At 33.8% G+C, this 19,791-nt stretch overlaps 1 protein-coding gene and 1 long non-coding RNA gene across 5 annotated transcripts in view; one reads left to right on the top strand and one right to left on the bottom strand.

Moving 5' to 3' along the window:
- Positions 1-3,265, top strand: part of LOC138139850 (uncharacterized) — an 80,148-nt gene extending 76,883 nt beyond the window's left edge. The window contains exon 3 of the long non-coding RNA XR_011162389.1: positions 3,075-3,265. This is a non-coding gene — a long non-coding RNA (uncharacterized lncRNA). The remainder of the gene's footprint in view (positions 1-3,074) is intronic.
- The window catches only part of dpr6 (defective proboscis extension response 6), a 205,977-nt gene that overhangs the window by 76,015 nt on the left and 110,171 nt on the right, over positions 1-19,791 (bottom strand). Inside the window, exon 2 of one of the 4 annotated variants that reach the window (XM_069060411.1) lies at positions 19,388-19,430. The exons of the other annotated variants lie outside the window; for them this stretch is intronic. Within the exon in view, the coding sequence (XP_068916512.1) occupies positions 19,388-19,400 (13 nt within the window). The 5' untranslated portion in view covers positions 19,401-19,430. The remainder of the gene's footprint in view (positions 1-19,387; positions 19,431-19,791) is intronic. 4 annotated transcript variants of the gene reach the window in all.

The raw sequence follows: 19,791 nt of genomic DNA, 5'->3' as shown, positions 1-19,791 counted from the left end.
CAAAGAGGGCGGAGCAAGTAAAATAATGACGGTATTATTTAACTAGATTGTTTGCTAAATACCTTCTGTTAGATTGCACAGCTTCAGATATAGCAAATATGTTTTCTGGAAAGCGAGCGTTTGTGTGAAGCTTAATATAACCGTTACGGCAAGACGCTCTTGTTGTGATTATTTAAGTAAATTGTGATAATTAAAGGTTCATTAAATTATTGCGCCAGTGGCATACATCATCTCGAGTCAGATTAGGGAGAGTTTGACGAATACGTTTTTCGTATCGTTTAGTTCATTGTCGTAGTTGCTGCCGAGGTATAATTGCCCTTTTGTCTTCCCTTAATTCCGCCAATAATCATGCAATTTAAAACAATATCTTCTAACAATGTTGCTGGAATTAACCCTTTGTCAACACGCAATCCCCCAACTCTTCCAGAATGAAGCTCCACCACTTAAAAATATTGTCGCCCCTTTAAGACGAATACTACATTCGAACAAAAATAATCCTGTTAATGTCGGTAAATACTCGTGTGAAGGGTGTGTAAGCGTACCGAAATTAGGTTCAATAACGCTGTTTATACCAAGTAAATCCGGCAAAATTCCTCTCTTGTTGGTTCTTTTAAGTCTAATGTAAATGTACCCAAAAGGACTATTTTAATTTTCACCTTTCTCCACGTAATTGGCTGCGAATTCTTATAAATTATGCATGACTTAAGCGAAATTTCAATTATCAATTAAAATTATGCCTCGCGAAATTGTATATTATAAAAACATTTTTTCCGCGTGAGGTGCGAGTTTACAAAACTTATTTACTTTTTGTAAAATTAACTTTGCAACTTTATGCAAATATGAGTAATTTATTTTCTCACAAACCGAACGATGTTGTAGCTTTTTAATTTTAATAAAGCACAATTTGTCCCAATTTGTTCGAATACATTTATTCCATAAAATACTCATTTCTTTCTCGTAATCCAGCCAAATTGACTGAGAACACCACACGATTCAGACTGTAACGTCCAAAAATAATTAAAAATTGTTCTGTGGTGGTGATCAAAAGGAAAACAAATTAAGAGTGTTACCTTATTTTTTGTTTTATCGAAAAGTTTGTCTCAGATTGACTGATACGGATATGTATACAAAGTGATCAACAAGAAAATAAATCAAGAGTGCTAGCTCATCTTTTGTTTTATTGAAACGTTCATCGTAGCTTGATCATACACTGATTTATACTTGCTATGCACAGTCGTTTTGTTGGTTGCCTGCCACTCAAAAGTCTATTATTAATTGCCATTATAAATTTTTTGAAATACATGAATAATGGATTTAAAAGAAAGTTATTATTACTTATTATTTATTATTAATTAATGAAGCAACACATAACCACATACAATTCCTTCATAAGGTACGTAAGCTTTGGTTACAAAATTTTAAAAAGATTATTTTTCACAAATCTATGTTTTGTTGTTTTCTGTAAGAAAAATGCAAAAGGTATTATTGTCTAATTTTCGGTTGATTGAGAACTTACTCGTACCTTTTCTAGTAGTCCTTATAACATAAATACTCCAAGGATAAAAAATAAGTTTTCACAAAAACTGCTCCATGTTCTCCACTGTGGTCCAGACAGAGTCAAACTCGTCCTTTCATATTTTCAATAACATTTACCAAGCACTCAGGTGAAATGGATTGACAAAATTCAGTTATGGTAGTCTGTAGGTTTTATTTCTTACAACACACAAATTTTATAAGGAAACAAATTAATACCCTTCTTCAAAATTTTCTGACAAGTGCCATAACTCAAATTAACTTGATGGCTTAAACGCGTTATGGAAGTTGAGGGATGTTCCCCCACAATTTGTTGAACATTTTGTACCACTTCTGGAATTCGAACTAGAGACCGACGTGACTTCTTCTTAATGATCGATACTGATTCCTTAAAATTAGGCATTATAATTTAATAGATTGATAAACTTGTTGATTTCCACTTTCTTGTTTCACCCCGTTTCGAAAACAATCTAATAAAAATGATGCCGTCTCTTCAATGGTAAAACCCATTTTACAATTTATTCTAGGATAATTGTTACTTACAATTACAGGAAACGTCTGTTAACTTTGCCGAAATCGAAAAGTTGCTTTCTAGGTTAACAACAACATATCGTCGACGTTTCTTTGACATTTACCCAAAAAATTTGCTTACGTGCATCGCGTTTGGCAATAAAGCTGGTAAATTACCTATTCTTACGAATGTCAATCAAATGGTACTCTTATTTATTTTATACATTTTCTCAATTATCAGATAATACACTGACCGGCACAAAAAACGACTCATTATGATTTCTTTAATAAATGAACTTGCAGTTATATTTGTGCTTATTTTTCTTTATTATAGTTAAATTGGGATATTTTCAATGATCGGGAGTGCTATGGTCACCATGGCAACCGAATTGTTTTGTTTAAATAAATTATTAGAAAATTTGCTTGTGTTTTTGTCGGTTGATTTACGTGTTAAAAGATTTAATTTGACAATACGAGATACTAATTCAAAATGCTGTTCAAATTTTGGCAATTTTTCATAACCTAAAATTTTTTCTAAAAAATTACTTTTAATTTTTTTCATTAAAATTTTATTTGCTGTGTTTAATGTTTGGTTTGTCGGATATTCTTTGGCAAAGAATAACTTAAATAACACTTATTAATACAACATAATATCAAAAAAAATTTCTAAGACAATGAATTACTTAATTATATTAAGAAAATTCAAAGTGAGTCGTTTTTTGTGTGTAATAATAAAATGCACAATTATAATTCCAACTCTAAAATTCATGAAGTATTTATTAATTTATAAAGTATAAGTTTGAGACCACAAATTGTCTACGCCCATACATTGAACGCTTATTTGCATAAAATTCCGCTACGACATGACCGATAATTTCCAACGCCTGCTCTGATTTGTTTTCTTTTTGATCACATTGTAGGTGTGACAAAAGTGGCACGGTCAAGTTATGAAAACAAATTCGCTACAAGCAACGAACGAAATGACGAAAGTGACCAAATATTAGGAGATGATTTATTTCAATTTGTTGCAGGTGACAGTTCTTCAGATCTTCAGCTTATCCCACAACATCAACCGGGTGAAAGGAGAAAGTAGCAAACAAATTTGTTTACATTGTCAGCATCACGTTGTAGTGTAATAAACTAAAATGGTGAATGATTATCTTACCATCAATAAAATTTGTTATTTCGAAAAAGTAAATATTTTTACAAATATGTGCTTATTGTTCCCGGCGCATCCACCATTTTGCATGGTTGCATTTTGCATAATGAAATGCACACATAGATTTGAATTTACAATATTTCCACATTTAAAATTGTGTGTTGATGTGAATTATAAAAAATAATTCTCATTAGTCGCTAGTTTCATTTACATAATTCGCACTGAAAAATCTTGTACATTTGTATAATTATGACGAAATATTGAATAAAATAATCCAGAAGGGATTTGGAATGTTAACATGATAAGTTTGATGTTTTTCCGATAGGACCTGAAAAATCATTTGTAGGCTTTATGGAAAAAGCGATCCTTTTGAGGATATATCAGGGGATTGCGTATTTTAATTGCGAAGTTTTAAAAATGTTTTTGCGGAGTCCGTTTCATCTGGGCTGAAGATTTTCGTGAGCGTATCTTTGCAGCGGGAATAAAATGCATTTGAACGATTTGAATATAGCAGGGCTTTCGATTGAGCGCATTGTACGAGATAAAAGTGGGATGTTTGTGACTTTATTTTTAGAAAAGGCATATAAAAAAAATCTACCTGCGAGTGAATTAAAGCGAACGAAAGAGAAAAAAAGTCGAGCAGAAAGTGGGTTCTGTCAGAAAACCGAATAAGTAGTAGAATTAGCGAGACATCGGATACAAGCAGGATATCCGGCCTATCCGTACTATTGTGCCCAAAATACTTTCGTCAACGTTATTTGGTCGGAGAGCTTTGGAACGAATCTAAAATAAAAGAGGAAAGCACCGGCATGTGTAAATTCGGCGGTGATAATTGTTACCGCGATCATGCTTTCTATGAATTCTTTCACGTTCTGGTCCCGACCGATTTCCACAGATTGAGAGATATTGCCGGCCAGATGGTGAGATTTTGGCACGACTTCGTACTCATCTAATACACGAGAAATTAAATTTAGACCTGAGATTCTTATACGTTCAGGAATTTGCATATTTAAATTTCAATGAGTGTCAGACGCTAGAAAAACTCACGTAATATTTATAGTAGCTGAGGATCTGGAAATAGACGATCTTCTTTCACATTTAATATCGCACATCAATGGTTCTTATCATTTTTCAATATATTACCTTAAAGTTTAGACGGTGACTGTCGCTGGAATGTCAACTATTCCATCAAAATTTAATCTTCGATAAATAACAATTTTGCATTAAAATTTCAAAAGATATTGAACATACCGTTTATCAAGTCTTGAAATACAGAAACTAAACGATTCACGATACGCACTGATCTCAAGTTTCGATTCGATAAAAATCAATAATCAATTCCCACAAACGTGTGTTCAAATCATTTTTTTTTCAATTGATGCAAGTATCACAAATCGCTTGTCCAGAAATTCGGTGTTTTGTAAAACGCAAATCACTGTTTTATTTATGCAAGTCTCTGATTGTACTCTCAACAAACAATACTGTTTAATTGCCCCTAACGTCCCCCCAAATATTATCTCAGCGTTTAATTAATTATAAATAAACAACTCTAATGATTTCAACTTTCATTCAGTGGAATACTTAATTAGTCTCCATTGTGTCAGAAGTTTGTATAACATGATACATCGCAATTGTTGCAAATATTGATTCATCATTTATATTTAAATTGTTACAATACATGCTAATGATATATTCACATTCAAACCTATACATCGGTGATTTGCAGATTATCAAATTTTTAATGTGACAGTTGCATAAAAAATAAAATCCGACAATAAGTTCAAGAGGTTATGGAAAAATATCTTTGACTTGTACGCAACGTTAATTCTAATGATTTTCGCAGCTTAATTCGAAGATTTCACGATAAAGGATTTTTAAAATCTAGTTTTAGTCGATCAATGTTCGGAAAAAATTCGAGTCGAGTCGCTCTCGTCCCTGTTGCAGTTTTCTGACGACGAAATAATTTGGTTTGAAGAGTTTCTTAGGGCAACATCGATTTCACTTGAGCTAACAACGTATTTTTAATGGAACTATTTGTTATTGTGAATGGAAAGGCGCGATTTTTCCACGGTGAAAGTAAAATTTTTTTCTAAAAGCACAAGAGTCTATCGCGCTAAATAAATTTCATCACCTTTCAAGATAGGTCCTTGGTTCCTCTTACAGCAAAGCGGAGGCGTGCGAGATTAGGATACGCTAAGCGGCATCGAAGAAAGCTTTAAATCCTATTGATTAAATTTCAAGGTTTTGCTTTTTGAAAACTGAGGAGTTGTCGTTATTACAGTTGGGTTTTGTAGTGTTCAGGTGAGCGTCGTCGTCTCCTGAAGCGCGTTTCCTGAAGTGACCTCGTTTGCGCTTTCGCTGTTATAATTACTAAGTACAGTTTTAGGTTTGGCCTAATTGAAATATTGTAAGTAGAGTGTAGATGTGTGGTAGTAATGCGAAATGAGAGAGACTTAGGGCGAGGCGGTGGAAGTAGGCAATCCTGGTAGCGGAGCTCTCTCCCGGGGCCAATATTACAGCTCAACAGAGGTCCACGCCTCTCTGCATGTCCCTGCTGTGCTGTGCTCACTACACCACTGGGTCACCATCACGTCGCTAGTCAACTTATCCCCCTGTCCTTTTTGTCTTTGAAATTTTGATTTGTATGGATGGTTGAACATCCTGTAATATTTTTCCATCAAATGCTATCCAATATCAATCAATACCAACATCCCGAATCCTTACAATCACGCCGTGTTCATACTAAATTAAATTTCCTTGGAAAACAATCCTATCGGCATATAACGAGCGATAAAGCCAATCACCATTACCACAACCTCCCCAGACATCTCCATTTTAACGAAAAAAAATCAACCACGTTTCAGACTGATTAATTTATTAATAATATCTCAGTACATCACATCATCATACATTATTCTACGCCTCACGCAAAATTCGGAGCCAATATTATTTACGGAAATTACGAGTCACTTCGATTAAATCGGATCAGATATCAAGTACAGATATTTTGGACATTACCACTTCATAATTACGTAATGGACGTAATATTTTTACGGCTTTGTTTTTCAGATAGAAGTGGATGAACAGCACTCGATCCAGACGAAAAAATAATTTTCTACGATAATTATTGGAAGAGTAGGTGAATGTGATTCGGCGTACGAGAACAGAAGGCTCAATTTAAAAATGAAGAATGGCGTACCTGTGAGAATTTGCGGCACACAAGAAGTGGTGAACACGTCTCCAGAGTATTTCAGGTCTGCTTCAACAAGATTGGTGCCAAACATTTGTCTTTGTTTTCATTAAACGCAACCTGGACGCAACATACTTAACATGCTATTATCGATTTATCTTGACAAGATTCACGTGGTTTTATTCGATACAGTTGCCGATAAAACTTGAGACCTACGTTTAAAATACTGTTACGTCGATCCGATTTATTTCTTACGATAAAATATGGGTGTTCATTTAAATTTCCCTTCAAAGTTGGCGTTGAAGAGTCGATTGTGAACGCACCACTCATCAGTCTGCTGAGTAAAAACACAAACAATGCAAAAAGTGAGATTAGATTTAAACAGCTGATCCGTGATCTGTAAGTAATCCGTGGTACGTTCACAATCGACTCTTCAACGCCTACTTTGAGGATAAATTTATGAATACCCGATACATTGTAACACGTGCTCACAGAAACGTGGAGATGCTAACTTAGGTTAACAATAGTTGAGTGGTTATTAACAGATGCGAAAACTTAAAGAACCTCAACTAAATCATCCTTTAATAGTTCCACTCTACGTCCTCTTCAAATTTCTTTTCAACAACACAAACACATCATAATTTTGTCGAAGCGTTATTTATGACTCTAACTGTACAAGTTTCGATCAAACATGGTCCATTAATTTTTGTTTGTTTACTCTTGACGGCAAAAACTGTTATTCGTTTTTATTTACTTGATTAGTTAAATCAATAAAAAAAAGATTTTGATCGTAAATTGAAAACACTCGGAGCCACTCTTTGCATAATTTTGGAGTAATTTAAAAGATCGTTAGAGGAAACGTCTCAATTATTGATATTGTTTGATAACTTGGTAGCAATTTAGTCTTAGAAGTTTTTTTGTTTGCATGCATCGCTCGTGAGGCGCTTATTCTGAGCAAATTTAATTAAAAAAATAAACAGAGATCTGGAGCATATCAATATCATGTGGAATTATATCTTCTCTAGACATTAAGTGACACTCAAGATGGTAGGGTGTGTAACTGACGAGATCGGAATTGAGATCCGCAGCTGTTTTTTGCCACACAATTCTAATCTTAATAGATTTAAGAAGATTATTTTGGGCTTGCTCCGTCGTTAATTAGCTGTTATATACTTTCCTGCTGCCGTTTTTATCCGAGAAATGACACTGACAATTATTTACTTGTGTAAAAAGAAATACTGATGTAATAAATAATACAGTGTCTATAAATGAATGTGGGTGCCTAGTAGGCGTTGAAAGTTTGTCGATTCTTTCATCAGAAATCGAATAATGTTAGTATGATCTACGATATGCAACCTTCAAAACAAATTGATTTTATTGGTTGCCTAGCTTGACAAAATAGGTGCTTTACAAAAAAAATGAAATAAAAATAAAATAATGAAATGCATTAAAGACAGATCTCAACACTTTCAACAAATTACGTATTTATTGTACACTTAAGACGAAGGTAAACAGTAACTCAATTAAAAATGTAACAATGAAAATTAAAGAAATGTCTCGAAGTATCCTCTATTTTGCTCTAAACATCTTCTCACTCTCTTTTTCTTATTTTCAAAAATATTTTGTAACATCTGTTCATTGTTACGACAGCAGTTGTAAATTTCATTTAAATTATTCATTTGTCCTTTATACACTTCGTTTTTTAGGTCCAAACACAGAAAAGTCTAAGGGAGTTAAGTCAGACAAACAGATTATTCTGAAACCAGTTACAATAATTTGTGCGGCTTTCATTAGGGAGGAGCTCTTGTATACAGTTGTTACTTTATATGGATGTAAATGCAAGTTCTTTTTAACAACTTCAGGACATGTACTGCGAGGAGACAGTCTGGTAAGGGATGTTGTCGGATGTTTTTCTAAATGATCTGGTATGTTTTCAACTACATCTTCAATCACCTTGGGACGACCTGGCGATTTCTCCTTTTCAACAACAATTCGATGTATGTGAGCTGCGAGAGACTTTTCTACAACATTTTGGTCCGGGTAGTTGGCTAAAAATTCTTTTTCGCAAGCTTGAACGCTGTATGTCCATTCTCCGTCTCTTTTAACACCGTTGTGGTAATAAGACATTATAATGAATTTATTTTTTTCAAGTGTGAAAACCATTTTAGCAATTACTTCTAAAATATTTGCTAGGTTATAATACAGGGTGCGTCTACTAAAACTTTATATCCGAATATCTGTTTCAATTATCAATTAAGGTAAACAATATTTAGCAATGTTATATATCTCAACGACCTCTTGACATGTGCTTAACAAAAGTTAACGAAACCTGCAAGGATACAGAGCTATTTGAAAAATAACCGCAGTAATTTTTTTTTTTTTTGGCTTTTTCTCAGCTTACGGAGTATAACATATTCAGCTGTGGCCTCTGTATCTCCCTGTATTGTTTTTATTACACTTTTACTGATTCTTTTATTTCTGAACTATTCGGTAAAATACAATAAAAATTCAAATAGGTATGTATGTACAAACCTAGGTGTAGGTATGTACGTTTGCATCCTAGGGATCAGTCTTCTCTGGAAAAATTTACTTAAACTATTTTAAAGTAAGTTTTCAATAAAACGAATTTAAATGTTATTAATTTTATTTTTTAAACAATGAATCCTGGGGTACCCGGACCCTCCTAATTTTTTTGTTTTTATTTATAAAAGTGGCTATTATGGAAGTGGGTGCGTCAAGCTTAAAGAGGGGGTGAAGGTGAATAAATAATTTAAGCACATCCTAAATAATAACAATTAAAATATCTGCAATAAATTCAACAATGTAACACAATTAGCACCAAAGAAAATTAAATAATGTACTCAAAATAATTATAACTAAATAAGATGCTCAAAATTTATTTCAACCATTAACTTCCACACACCTTTCAATTCTTGAATAAAAACTCCGTGAAGTTGCAGTTGCAGGATCATTTCATATGGATGAAATTTCAAAGACTTCAAAGTTCTAATAATCGTGCTTTGTGAGACATTCAGTGTAGCCGCTACTGCTCTTGTGCTTGTGTGTGGATTTTCAGCTACCTAATCAACAACGGCATTTTGAAAGTTAATATTTTTGGGGAGTGCATCCCTTACTCGTGGCAATTCTTTAACACTGCCAGTATCTTCAAACAGCTTTACAACTCATCTGATATTCATTTCGGAAAATTTATCATTTTCTTGACGGGCCTGAAGAATTCTTGCTGCGGCTCGATAGTACCTGTGACACTCTCCATACGTAAAAATAATATTAATTTTCTCTTGCTGTGAGAACAACATCTTGTATAAAAGATTATTTCAAAGATTTCACAAACTTTTTTACTTTGACGTTGTCAAATAATAAATTAATTATGTTTTTTTTTTTTGTAAATCAGTAAGCCGTGAAGTACTTTTTTACGTAAATACACACTGGTGAATGAACTCTGGAAATTGTCTTTATTTAACATTAATTTATTGGTCAATAATAAGCACAAGGATGATTATTAGGCAGAAAATCTACACAGAAACATTTGATATGCATGTTAAAAGTTATAATGTTAGAAAATGCTGAAAATATTTTTTTTTTCATTAATTTTTTTCTTGAATATTCCTCTTCTGTCCAGATCCTTGTTAATTTTTGTAGTGCCTATGTAAAGAGGGCAATGCAGCCTTTATTAAGAGTAAATATCATTGAGCAGTCATTTAAAATAACGAAGATATTCAAATATAAAGTTTAAGCAGACGCACCCTGTATTATGTATGCTGATTTTCAATATAAAAACAGATAAAAACAATACCTTCGTAACACCACCGGAAATTATCTAGCTTTAGAAAGAGCTTTTTTTAAAGAATAAACAGACCAGAAACGCAAGAAATAACAAAGCAGGACTTCCAAAGCGGAAATGAGATTAAGTTAACTTTGTGTTGACAGCTTGTGAATATTTGACAGTTTGCGATTTGTATTTCATGAATTTAAACGAGGTGCAAATTCAAAGTCCAGAGCTATCTACGACCCTACATTCTTTTACAGACAGTATGTATAAATGTGGATATAAAAATAATTGTAATTTTAATTTTTGACAATTTACATTATCAAAAATCAACGAGGAAGATATCAAAACATATGACGAAAATCCCGGCGCCTCCACCATTCCTGTAGATAATTATAGGGAATGTTAAAAATGTTGTGTGATAATTAGAGAATTGTTTGAATTTGTAACAAAAACATTAATGATATGTTCGTAGACGGTTTGTACTAATAAGTCGGTGGAGCGGCCGTGTATGAATATTTTAAAATGAATATGTAAAAGTTTCATTATGTCCCAACGTTCACGTTATTTTCAGGCGGTCGTAGATGTTATTTTCTGAACTAGAAACAGTAGATTTAATTTGTTTTAGTAAAAATGACAAAAAGCCGCAGGACGCAATCAGAGCTTGAACAAAACGATAAAATACGAAAAAGGCAATTAAAATGAGAGTCATTTCTGTTTACGACATAACAGATATAAAGATGAGATTATCGTTGAACATTACTTACTCGCTGCTAAAACAGTTCTCCTAAATAGTTAACAAAATTAGTTTAGTTCGTACGCGGTAGCAGATTAAGATATATTTTATGAAGAGTCGCTAACAAATTTCTATAATGTCTGCGCAGTCTGAGCGATTGATTTGGAGCAAAGTAAGGTAAACATGGTGTGAAAGAGGTTCGGGCTTCGCCATCATCGAACAATTCATTTCTTTTCCAAGTCTCGCAAGTCGACCATTACGAGACTTAAGTAAAAGTTGCACGGGTCGAAGTGTTCATCATTGTAAGTGAACGACAAAGCGATCTCGAATGGGGCGCAAATCGCTCTCGACCCTGTCAAAACGAAAATCTTCACGAAAAGTGTGAAACACGAATTAAAGTTTAACCTTATTTGACGAAAGGTAATTAATATTGACAAGTTTCGTTTGATGTTTCGTCCGCCGGTTCAAACGTGTCGGGCCAAGAAATGTTTTCATTAGCGTTCAAACTCGCATTTAGAACGTGTTTTAGACCTTTCAGCGCTTCACTCCTTCTGAAAACGACTGCTCGACATATACCCACAACGGCAAACATTCTTAGGGTCGTTTTGCTGACTCGGCTATGTTCAAACTTACTTGTCCTTATGAACCATAAATTTTATTAGGCCCACGAGGCCCGAATTTAATTCAGAATTAGATATTTACTGCGTTAAATGAGTTGCATAACAATTAAGCCCTCCTCTAAACATTTATTCTACGTGGGACACTATGCGTTAATTAATTCACTCAAACGTTCGTTCTTTTCTTAATCTTAGCCTTGCCCGCGATTTGGAATTAAAGTCGTTCAATGCTCCCCTCTTCTGCTAAAATGTAGACGATCCACTCACCCACACTAATTTACTACAGAACAAAATTAAAAACAAACAGCTTTAAATTTATTTTATCTAGCTGCCGAAAAGCGGGGAACACCGAACTTATAATATAAAACTAACACACACATATTGTTTCACGAAAATTTGAAAAGGGTAAGCGCATCCACATTGATGTCATGAAGTGACTCTAAATGTCAACCGAATGTCCTATGTCTTCACACTATAATGGAAATAGTAATCTACAAAGATTGATCGTGTCCAACACATGAAAAGACGAACAGATTCTTTCACACAAAGTTCCGGTCATCAGATTCCCACAAAAACGTTATCTTACCGAAATAGCTCGCACTCGTTACTTTGGTTAAATTATTTTTAACCGCTTCCTTCACTCAAAATGTCTCACGTAACACATCACACGCAAAAACTATCAATTAAGGCAATTAAGTAATACAGAGTTATTCACGTAAGATGACGAGCTTGACCACGTAAAAATGCAACCCAAAATACATTTTACAAAGCATTCATTGTGTATTAGTTTGGTAGGTATATCTGTCATTGTATTTATCGTTCATATTTAGTATCTGAAAATGTTTTCGAATGATGACAGAACCGACATGATGCTAGTTACCCATTACTTTTCTGGTTTTAATTGTTTATTGTTGTTATTAAATCACATTTTGTTGAGAGAGGTATTTTTCTGTCAAAACTTGACATTCATTAGGCTGACGTTAACAACTGTGCGTTATGATAACTTTATAAATTGTATTTTGGGTTGCATTTTTAACTGGTCAGATTGGTGATTTTACGTGAATAACTCTGTATACTTTTGACCACATTCATAAACCAACGACAAGATCTCTGTGCTTGTTTGCACCGACTATTTTGATAAAGCAAAAATCTTATACGTATAGTAACAACAAGTTGTGAATTTATGACTGATATTTTACAATATTAATTAAAAATGTAACACACAGGTAAAGAGAGATTCGGTTGAAAAATATCTAGGTGGTTTGTTAAAGATCCTGAACAGTTTAAAGTTTTGTTTTAGTTAATTAAAAACCGCAAGTTTTTCCACTTGTAAACTCTTGAAACGAAACTTTTCGCCTAATATAGGCTTCTTTATTCAAGGCAAGTACTGCTTGACCCCGTTTCCGAAACATATATTTAGAGTAGGTAGTTAAATTAGTCTACCGTTAATAAAAGCACGTTTCATAAATGCGTTATGCAAATATTATCAGAGTTTCAATCAATCACATGTTTTACGGATGAAATGATATAAATTTGTTTCGGCAGATCGTTAGGATTGCTGAAATGTAATTCCCCTTTTGAACGTTGACCACTGCGTTAAATGTCTGACACGAGTTAGCATTTGAAGCTAATTTCTCACAACTAAGCTGTTACTTCAACTTAGCGAAGACAGTTTCACCCACGACCACCCGTTCAGAAATTGATCGCGGGCAGAGTTGCTTAGTTTCTATGATCAGATTTGAAATTTCTGCACGATACGAAATGTTAATAAACACAACTGGACTACTTTCATATTTTTCGTTGGAGAATATTTTGAGAGGGAAAGATTCAATGGTGGACCCCTCATTCCACTCACTGCTGTTCGAGAGGTAATATATTTTTCTATTTTGCACCTTTAACACAGTCAGAATAACACTCAAACGGGTTTCGAAAAGGACTTCTTTTCGATACCAGTTTCAGGAACATTTACTTAAATTTTTAATGTTGGCAGTGACTCACAGTGAGTAGTTGCTAGGTGATCACTGCTCTTCACGAAACTTTAAATTCAAACCTTGCAGTTGTTCGTCTAGTTACTAGTGTTACCAGCCTTTTATATCCGCCAAATTAATTTTCCTAGCATTATGTTTTGAACTTTTTTTAAATTTAAAATTTAAAATAGGGGCAAAATAGAAAAAAAAATTGTATTACACTCGTTTTATAAGCCATTTTGTCGCACTTGCTTGCTTTATAGCACTCCTCGCTACACTCGTCGTGCTTCAAAAAACGCGTGCGACAAAATGGTGTCTTATAAAACTCGTATAATAAATTACTATTATACTACAATAATATCCATCATAGAGCAGAGAGTTGCGGCTGCACTTAAAGTAAGCGTCAAAAGTGTCAGTAATGTATGCTGTCCAGTGAAAGGGAATGAGTTTTTAAGAACTCCCAAAAAGAAGAGACCAAGAAAGAAATCCTCCGAACAATCTGCAATAAGAGATTGTGTGTATGAAATGGTCAAAGAAAGTAAGTACTTCATTGTTGTTTGTGTATTTTGGAATTTTTAACATTTTTTGTAGAACAGTATGTAACACGAGCCTCCTTGTTGGCATTATTATGTTTTATAATAAAAATATTGGGCGAGAAGGCTGTAGGTAAGATAAAGCTGTGGAAATGTGGAAAGCTGCATTACAACATATGACGCCAACGATGTCGGAAAATAGCATATGAAATACTAATAAAATAATAGATAATTGGTGGGAACGTGAACTCATTTTTGACAGGGAGAAAACTGCTCCACTGATTATTATCAGCCTGGGTAAGGATGATGATTCGGACGACGAAGAGAGCGATACCAAAGAAACTGATTTATATATTGTTCCATTGTATTAATGCATTTATAATAATAAAGTCTAGATCACTAATTTGTATGTGTTATTAATTACTAATAATTAATTAGTAATTACTATTAAATTTAGGCATTCATTACAGTTATTCATTTCAATTTGCAATTTTAATATCTATGAAAACAATCGTTTTTCATTGAATGGCAAATTGGAATTTCGTCTAAGGGAAATTAGTTAAAGGGTTGCATAACTGTCAAAAATGCTGTCGGTTCGGCTCATTAGCGTGTGTAAACGTGGTAATTGATGACGTCAAACTTTAATTAATGACGTAAGGGCACCGACTGTAGCTAGATTACGTAATAGATATACAGGGATCACTTCAGTAGTCCAAATATGGAAATTAAAAAAAATCGGGACTCCCCCCACAAAAATACATTGTTTTGAAGGTGCACTCTTTGAACTGCGTTTTCTTCAAATACAGGCTGAAAAGTTCAGTATTTATTGTTATTTATGGTGTAGATGATTGTGGAAAATAATAACGTAAAACAATTTTTTGAAGAATAGCTTTACTTTGGAGTAAAAAAAAATTTTTTTTTTTTAATTTTTCTTAAAAATGGAACGACAACGTAGCTAGAATAGTATTTTGTCACTGTGGATATGAAGGCATTGAAGGTATTGAACAAAATTAAAGTGCTTATATCTTTTTCAGGAAGAGCGAAATTGTTTTTAAGTATTTTTCGAGCTCCACTGGGTCCTTCCCTACCACGCTCTGAATTCGGATTTCGCGAATTTTGAGACACCTGTATACATATTTCTAGATATTTTAGAAGCCGTTTGTTTACCGTGTGCATTCCAGGTTAACTGCATATCGACATATATTCCTAAATATGTTTTGAGTTTGCACCCCACCAGCAAATTGTTTTAAAGTAAAAATCATATGTATAGTTTTATCTTTGTTTAAGTATAAGATTTTCCGTTAATATTTCCGCATTACTCACAGTAGTGTCATCGGCAAACAATGCAGTATCAGCACACGAAACATAAGAAGATAAATCGTTAATATAAATTAAAAACAAAATCGGGCCGAGGATAGAACTTTGTGGTACTCCATAAATAATGCGTGAAAAATCAGATAATACTTCGTTTATTGTAACACACTGACCGCGATCACTCAAATATAATAAAATTAATCGTGTATTCGAGGGATGAGAATTATACGTATAGAGTTTCCTCAACAGGATGTCATGTGACACACAATCGAAAGCTTTGCTCAAATCCAGAAAAGATGTTGAATAATATTCTTTACGTTTAAAACAGTCGATTATTTTGTCTACTAAGTTAGTAATTGCTTTTAAGGTGGAAGATCCTGTACGGAAACCAAATTGCTGAGGATACAATACACACAATTTAAAATTTGTTCAAATAATAATTTTTCAAAAAATTTTGATATAGCAGGCAGGAGAGAAATAGGTCTATAGTTATTCATATCAGCTGGATTTCCTTTTTTATACAGTGGGATGACAACAGCTGTTTTTAAGCAATCAGGAAAAAATATTCTATTCGGAATCGTATTGTAATATGCGCGTTCCTAACCTTATACGAGGGCGGAAAGTTAACCATTTCTTTTTATGTTTACTTCCCTCTCTTGGTCAGTAATAGGCCACTTCGCGCCCTGTTATAAGTTTTTTCTAGTGTCGAAAAACGGTAGAAGTGAAACTGCACTAAACTAATTGTTTATTTGCTGAAAATGTAATGATTTCGAATAATAGTATATTACATACCGAGGCGGAAAGTGTTCCATTCTTGTCGAGAGAACAATAGTTTACCGAGAGGCTTGCCCTCGAGGTGAACTAGTTCTCGAGACACAGGAATGGACTTTCGCCGAGGTTTGTATACTATTTTATTCACAATCAATCATTTAATAAAACAAGCAACATTATAATAATAAAAAATAAATAAAAACCAACCTCCGTAATAAAATCTTAGTAGGCGCGCACGATTGAGATAGTATTAAATTTTAGTTCACAAAAGTCAAACCAAATTGACATTTGCTCAGATTTTTTAACAAACAAAATGTGCGATACTTAGTGAAACAGTGTAACCTTCCCCAGAATTGCGGGAATCCGCACACCAATTAACAGTCAATCTTTTACCTGAGAAAAGCAAATTACGATGCCGAAAAAACGTACAGAGATTTTCACGATTGGTGCGACAGTAGCGCCCTCACAGATCAGTTATGGGTTTCATTACTAACCGATTACGCGTCATTACTGACTCATTTTTTCACTATTACTGATCGGTTGAGTACGCACTTTCCAACCTTTAAGGGGTTCGAAAAGCTGTACGTTACTAACCGATTGTAAATAAAAGTGATTTCAATTCCGGAGTCCTATGCAAATTATAAGCGTCGTATATAAGACTTAGGCCTGGTTTATTCACCTTCAAGTAACTTTATTTGAACGGTAATTACCATTGATCCACCAATAGCAGATTCTAAATCATAGCAACCCCTGGCCAGATAAATTTACTTGTTGTTGTTGTATGTATATTTAATACCTATACAGGTTTATAAATTATCCGATTTTCGACATTTCCCACTAACTCAATAAAATACAATAAAATATAATATAATAACTAAAACTAACTAACTAAATATGTAATTCAAAACAATAACAAATTAGCATCTTTCCAAATACAATTATCCCTCCCCACATATTGTCCCTCTTCTCCACTCAACCTTCTTCATCCATTCGATCCCTCTTCCGTCCTCATTCAACATTTCTTCTCTACTTTCCTCTCTCTCTCTCAATTCTACGCATTCATTCAACATATGTTCTATCGTCTCCTTTTTTTCTCCACACATCCTGCACACTCTAATCCTATCCTCATTCCAATATTTATTCTCTCTCTCCTCATTTCCACACCTAGATAAATTTACTTGAAGGTGAATAAACAGGGCCTTAGTGTATTACGCATCTTATCTAATGTCTATTTTTTCCTGGTAGACTGTTGCGCGCCCCATTTACAAAATTCCGCAACGAAATGCGACCTCCCTATTGGTTAGTGGAATAGAGTAACCAATAGGGAGCTCGCATTTCGTTCCAGGATTTTGTAAATGGCGCGCGCAACCACCTACCAGGAAAATAGACTATAGTACAGGTGTAAACCACTTCACAGAAGAGTTAGATCTGAAACCAGTTTTATAGAAAATTTGTTTTTGTGGGAAAGCTAAATTGTAACAGCATACAATAGTGTTCATAAACATTTGAAACTTAACAGTTTACACAAAATTCCAGTTTACGTCCAGTTAGATGTGTTTTTTATGTGGAAACTTGGTTGAAAGCACATCAAGACAATTTTAAAATCGTAGAACATGGTGAAAATATTAACCTCCTTCATCGATACATTTTGAAACTCTACGATGAAAATTTCTCATCACATTTTCCAACATCATCGGATTATTTTGTTAATTTCTATTACTTTATGTTGATTTCTTTGCTGTAGATCGACTAAATAGGAAAAGCGAATGTTGTTTACTTGTGAAAGCAGTTGTTTTATTATAATGCCACAGAAAACTCAACTCAACTCAAAAAAGACGTTACACTCGCAAAACTGACATCTGTTAAAGAAGGCGGGATCCTTCTTTCATCAAAAACTAATAGCCAACTTGATGAAGTTTTTATTTGAACACCCGTTATGAACATCGGTGTTTCAAAGATTGCCAATATCGTGAAGAGTAGAATTCACGGAAATAAATGGATAATCAATTTGTGGTAGTTTAAACAAATGAATGATTATGTAATTAGTGAGAAATTTAGGGAAAGCAATTTGACAGACGGCTACCCGTCCAAAAATTGACCGACCGCAGCGTTGCTCCACTTCTTTGATCAGATAAATTTGATGTTTTCGTGCCAAAATAATTTCATAAGGAAGGTAATTAATATTAAGGTCAATCAAATTGAAGAAAAGTAGAAATTAAATAGAGAGTGAAAAAACATGAACACCAGGAATGTAATCGTATTATACAGGGTGTCTCAAAACTCTCGAATTCCGAATTGAGAGCGTGGTAGGGAAGGACCCAGTGGAGCTCGAAAAATACTTAGAAAAAAAAATTCGCTATTCCTGAAGCAGATATAAGCACTTTAATTTTGTTCAGTACATAACGGCCTTCATATCTACAATGACAAAATACTATTCTAGCTACGTTTCCGTTCCATTTTTAAGAAAAATTACAAAAATTTAAGATTTTTTTACTCTAAAGTAAAGCTATTCTTCAAAAAATTCTTTTACGTTATTATTTTCCACAATCATCTATACCAAAAATAACAATAAACACTGAACTTTTCAGCTTGTATTTGAAGAAAACGCACTTCAAAGAGTGCACATTCAGACCAATGTATCTTTGTGGGGGAGTCCAGATTTTTTTTTTATTTCCATATTTGGACTATTGAAGTGATCCCCTACAACGCTCTGAATTCCGAATTCACGAATTTTGAGACACCTGTATATCATGCGTTCAAATGAAAACCTGGACTGAGTAGGCGTTAAAAAAAGTAAACCATTTGGAACAGTGTAAAGTGTGAATTTCCCGCCGTTTGACACGAATCACATTTGTTTATATTTAATAGGGATATGATTGAACATGTTTGTTTTCAGCAAAGACGGCTTAGATACGAGTATTTTCTTCGAGAATAGGAATTGTTAGTTATTGTATTTTTAATGTGAATCATTGCAAAGAAACAATAAAACAAAGATTTTTTGTTAATAAATTTAAGGTTAGCTGTCAACATGCTCCAATTACAACTGTCAATTTACACTTTAAAAAAGCAAAACAACTGACGGTTTCCAACGCCTTCCCAGCCCAGGATTTCATTTGAACGCCCGATGTAATTGTAAATATTCGAGAAACGTATGCGTTCAGAAAATGAAAATCGATGATTTTGTTAGGATGCATCTTTTCCAGTTTGATGGACTCAGTCTAAATCTTATTTCCATGTTACTGGCTTCGGGATGTTTTCCTTTTTACTCACGTCTTACACGCATTTTGGATGTTGGTTGGTTAATCGAAGTTACCTGAAACAGAAGAGATGTATTAGTATAAAAAGTTTTTATGGCGCTATTTTAAAACTGGGTAATGGAAAGTCTGGAGGATGAAAAATATAGGAATATAGATCGTATTGTAAAAAACCTTGAGGATCAATCCGAGTATTCTGAGTCAACAGATAGAAGTACTTTGCAACTTTGACGTAAAATCCATATATGAAAATTCGTTTGAGTCGAATCTGACGTGAGGAACATATGCCTGAAGTGAAAGAGAGTCCTTTTAAGAACATTTATTGAATATGAGCCGCGGAAAGATAATGGAGAATTTAGTTTTAGTTTCATCATTTATCTATTTCTGAGGGGAATATTACACATCGTTCAACATATCGAG

The sequence above is a fragment of the Tenebrio molitor genome, chromosome X (genome assembly GCF_963966145.1).
Source record: "Tenebrio molitor chromosome X, icTenMoli1.1, whole genome shotgun sequence".
Classification (NCBI taxonomy): Eukaryota; Metazoa; Arthropoda; class Insecta; order Coleoptera; family Tenebrionidae; genus Tenebrio; species Tenebrio molitor.
This window is presented reverse-complemented; position numbering and strand designations above follow the sequence as displayed.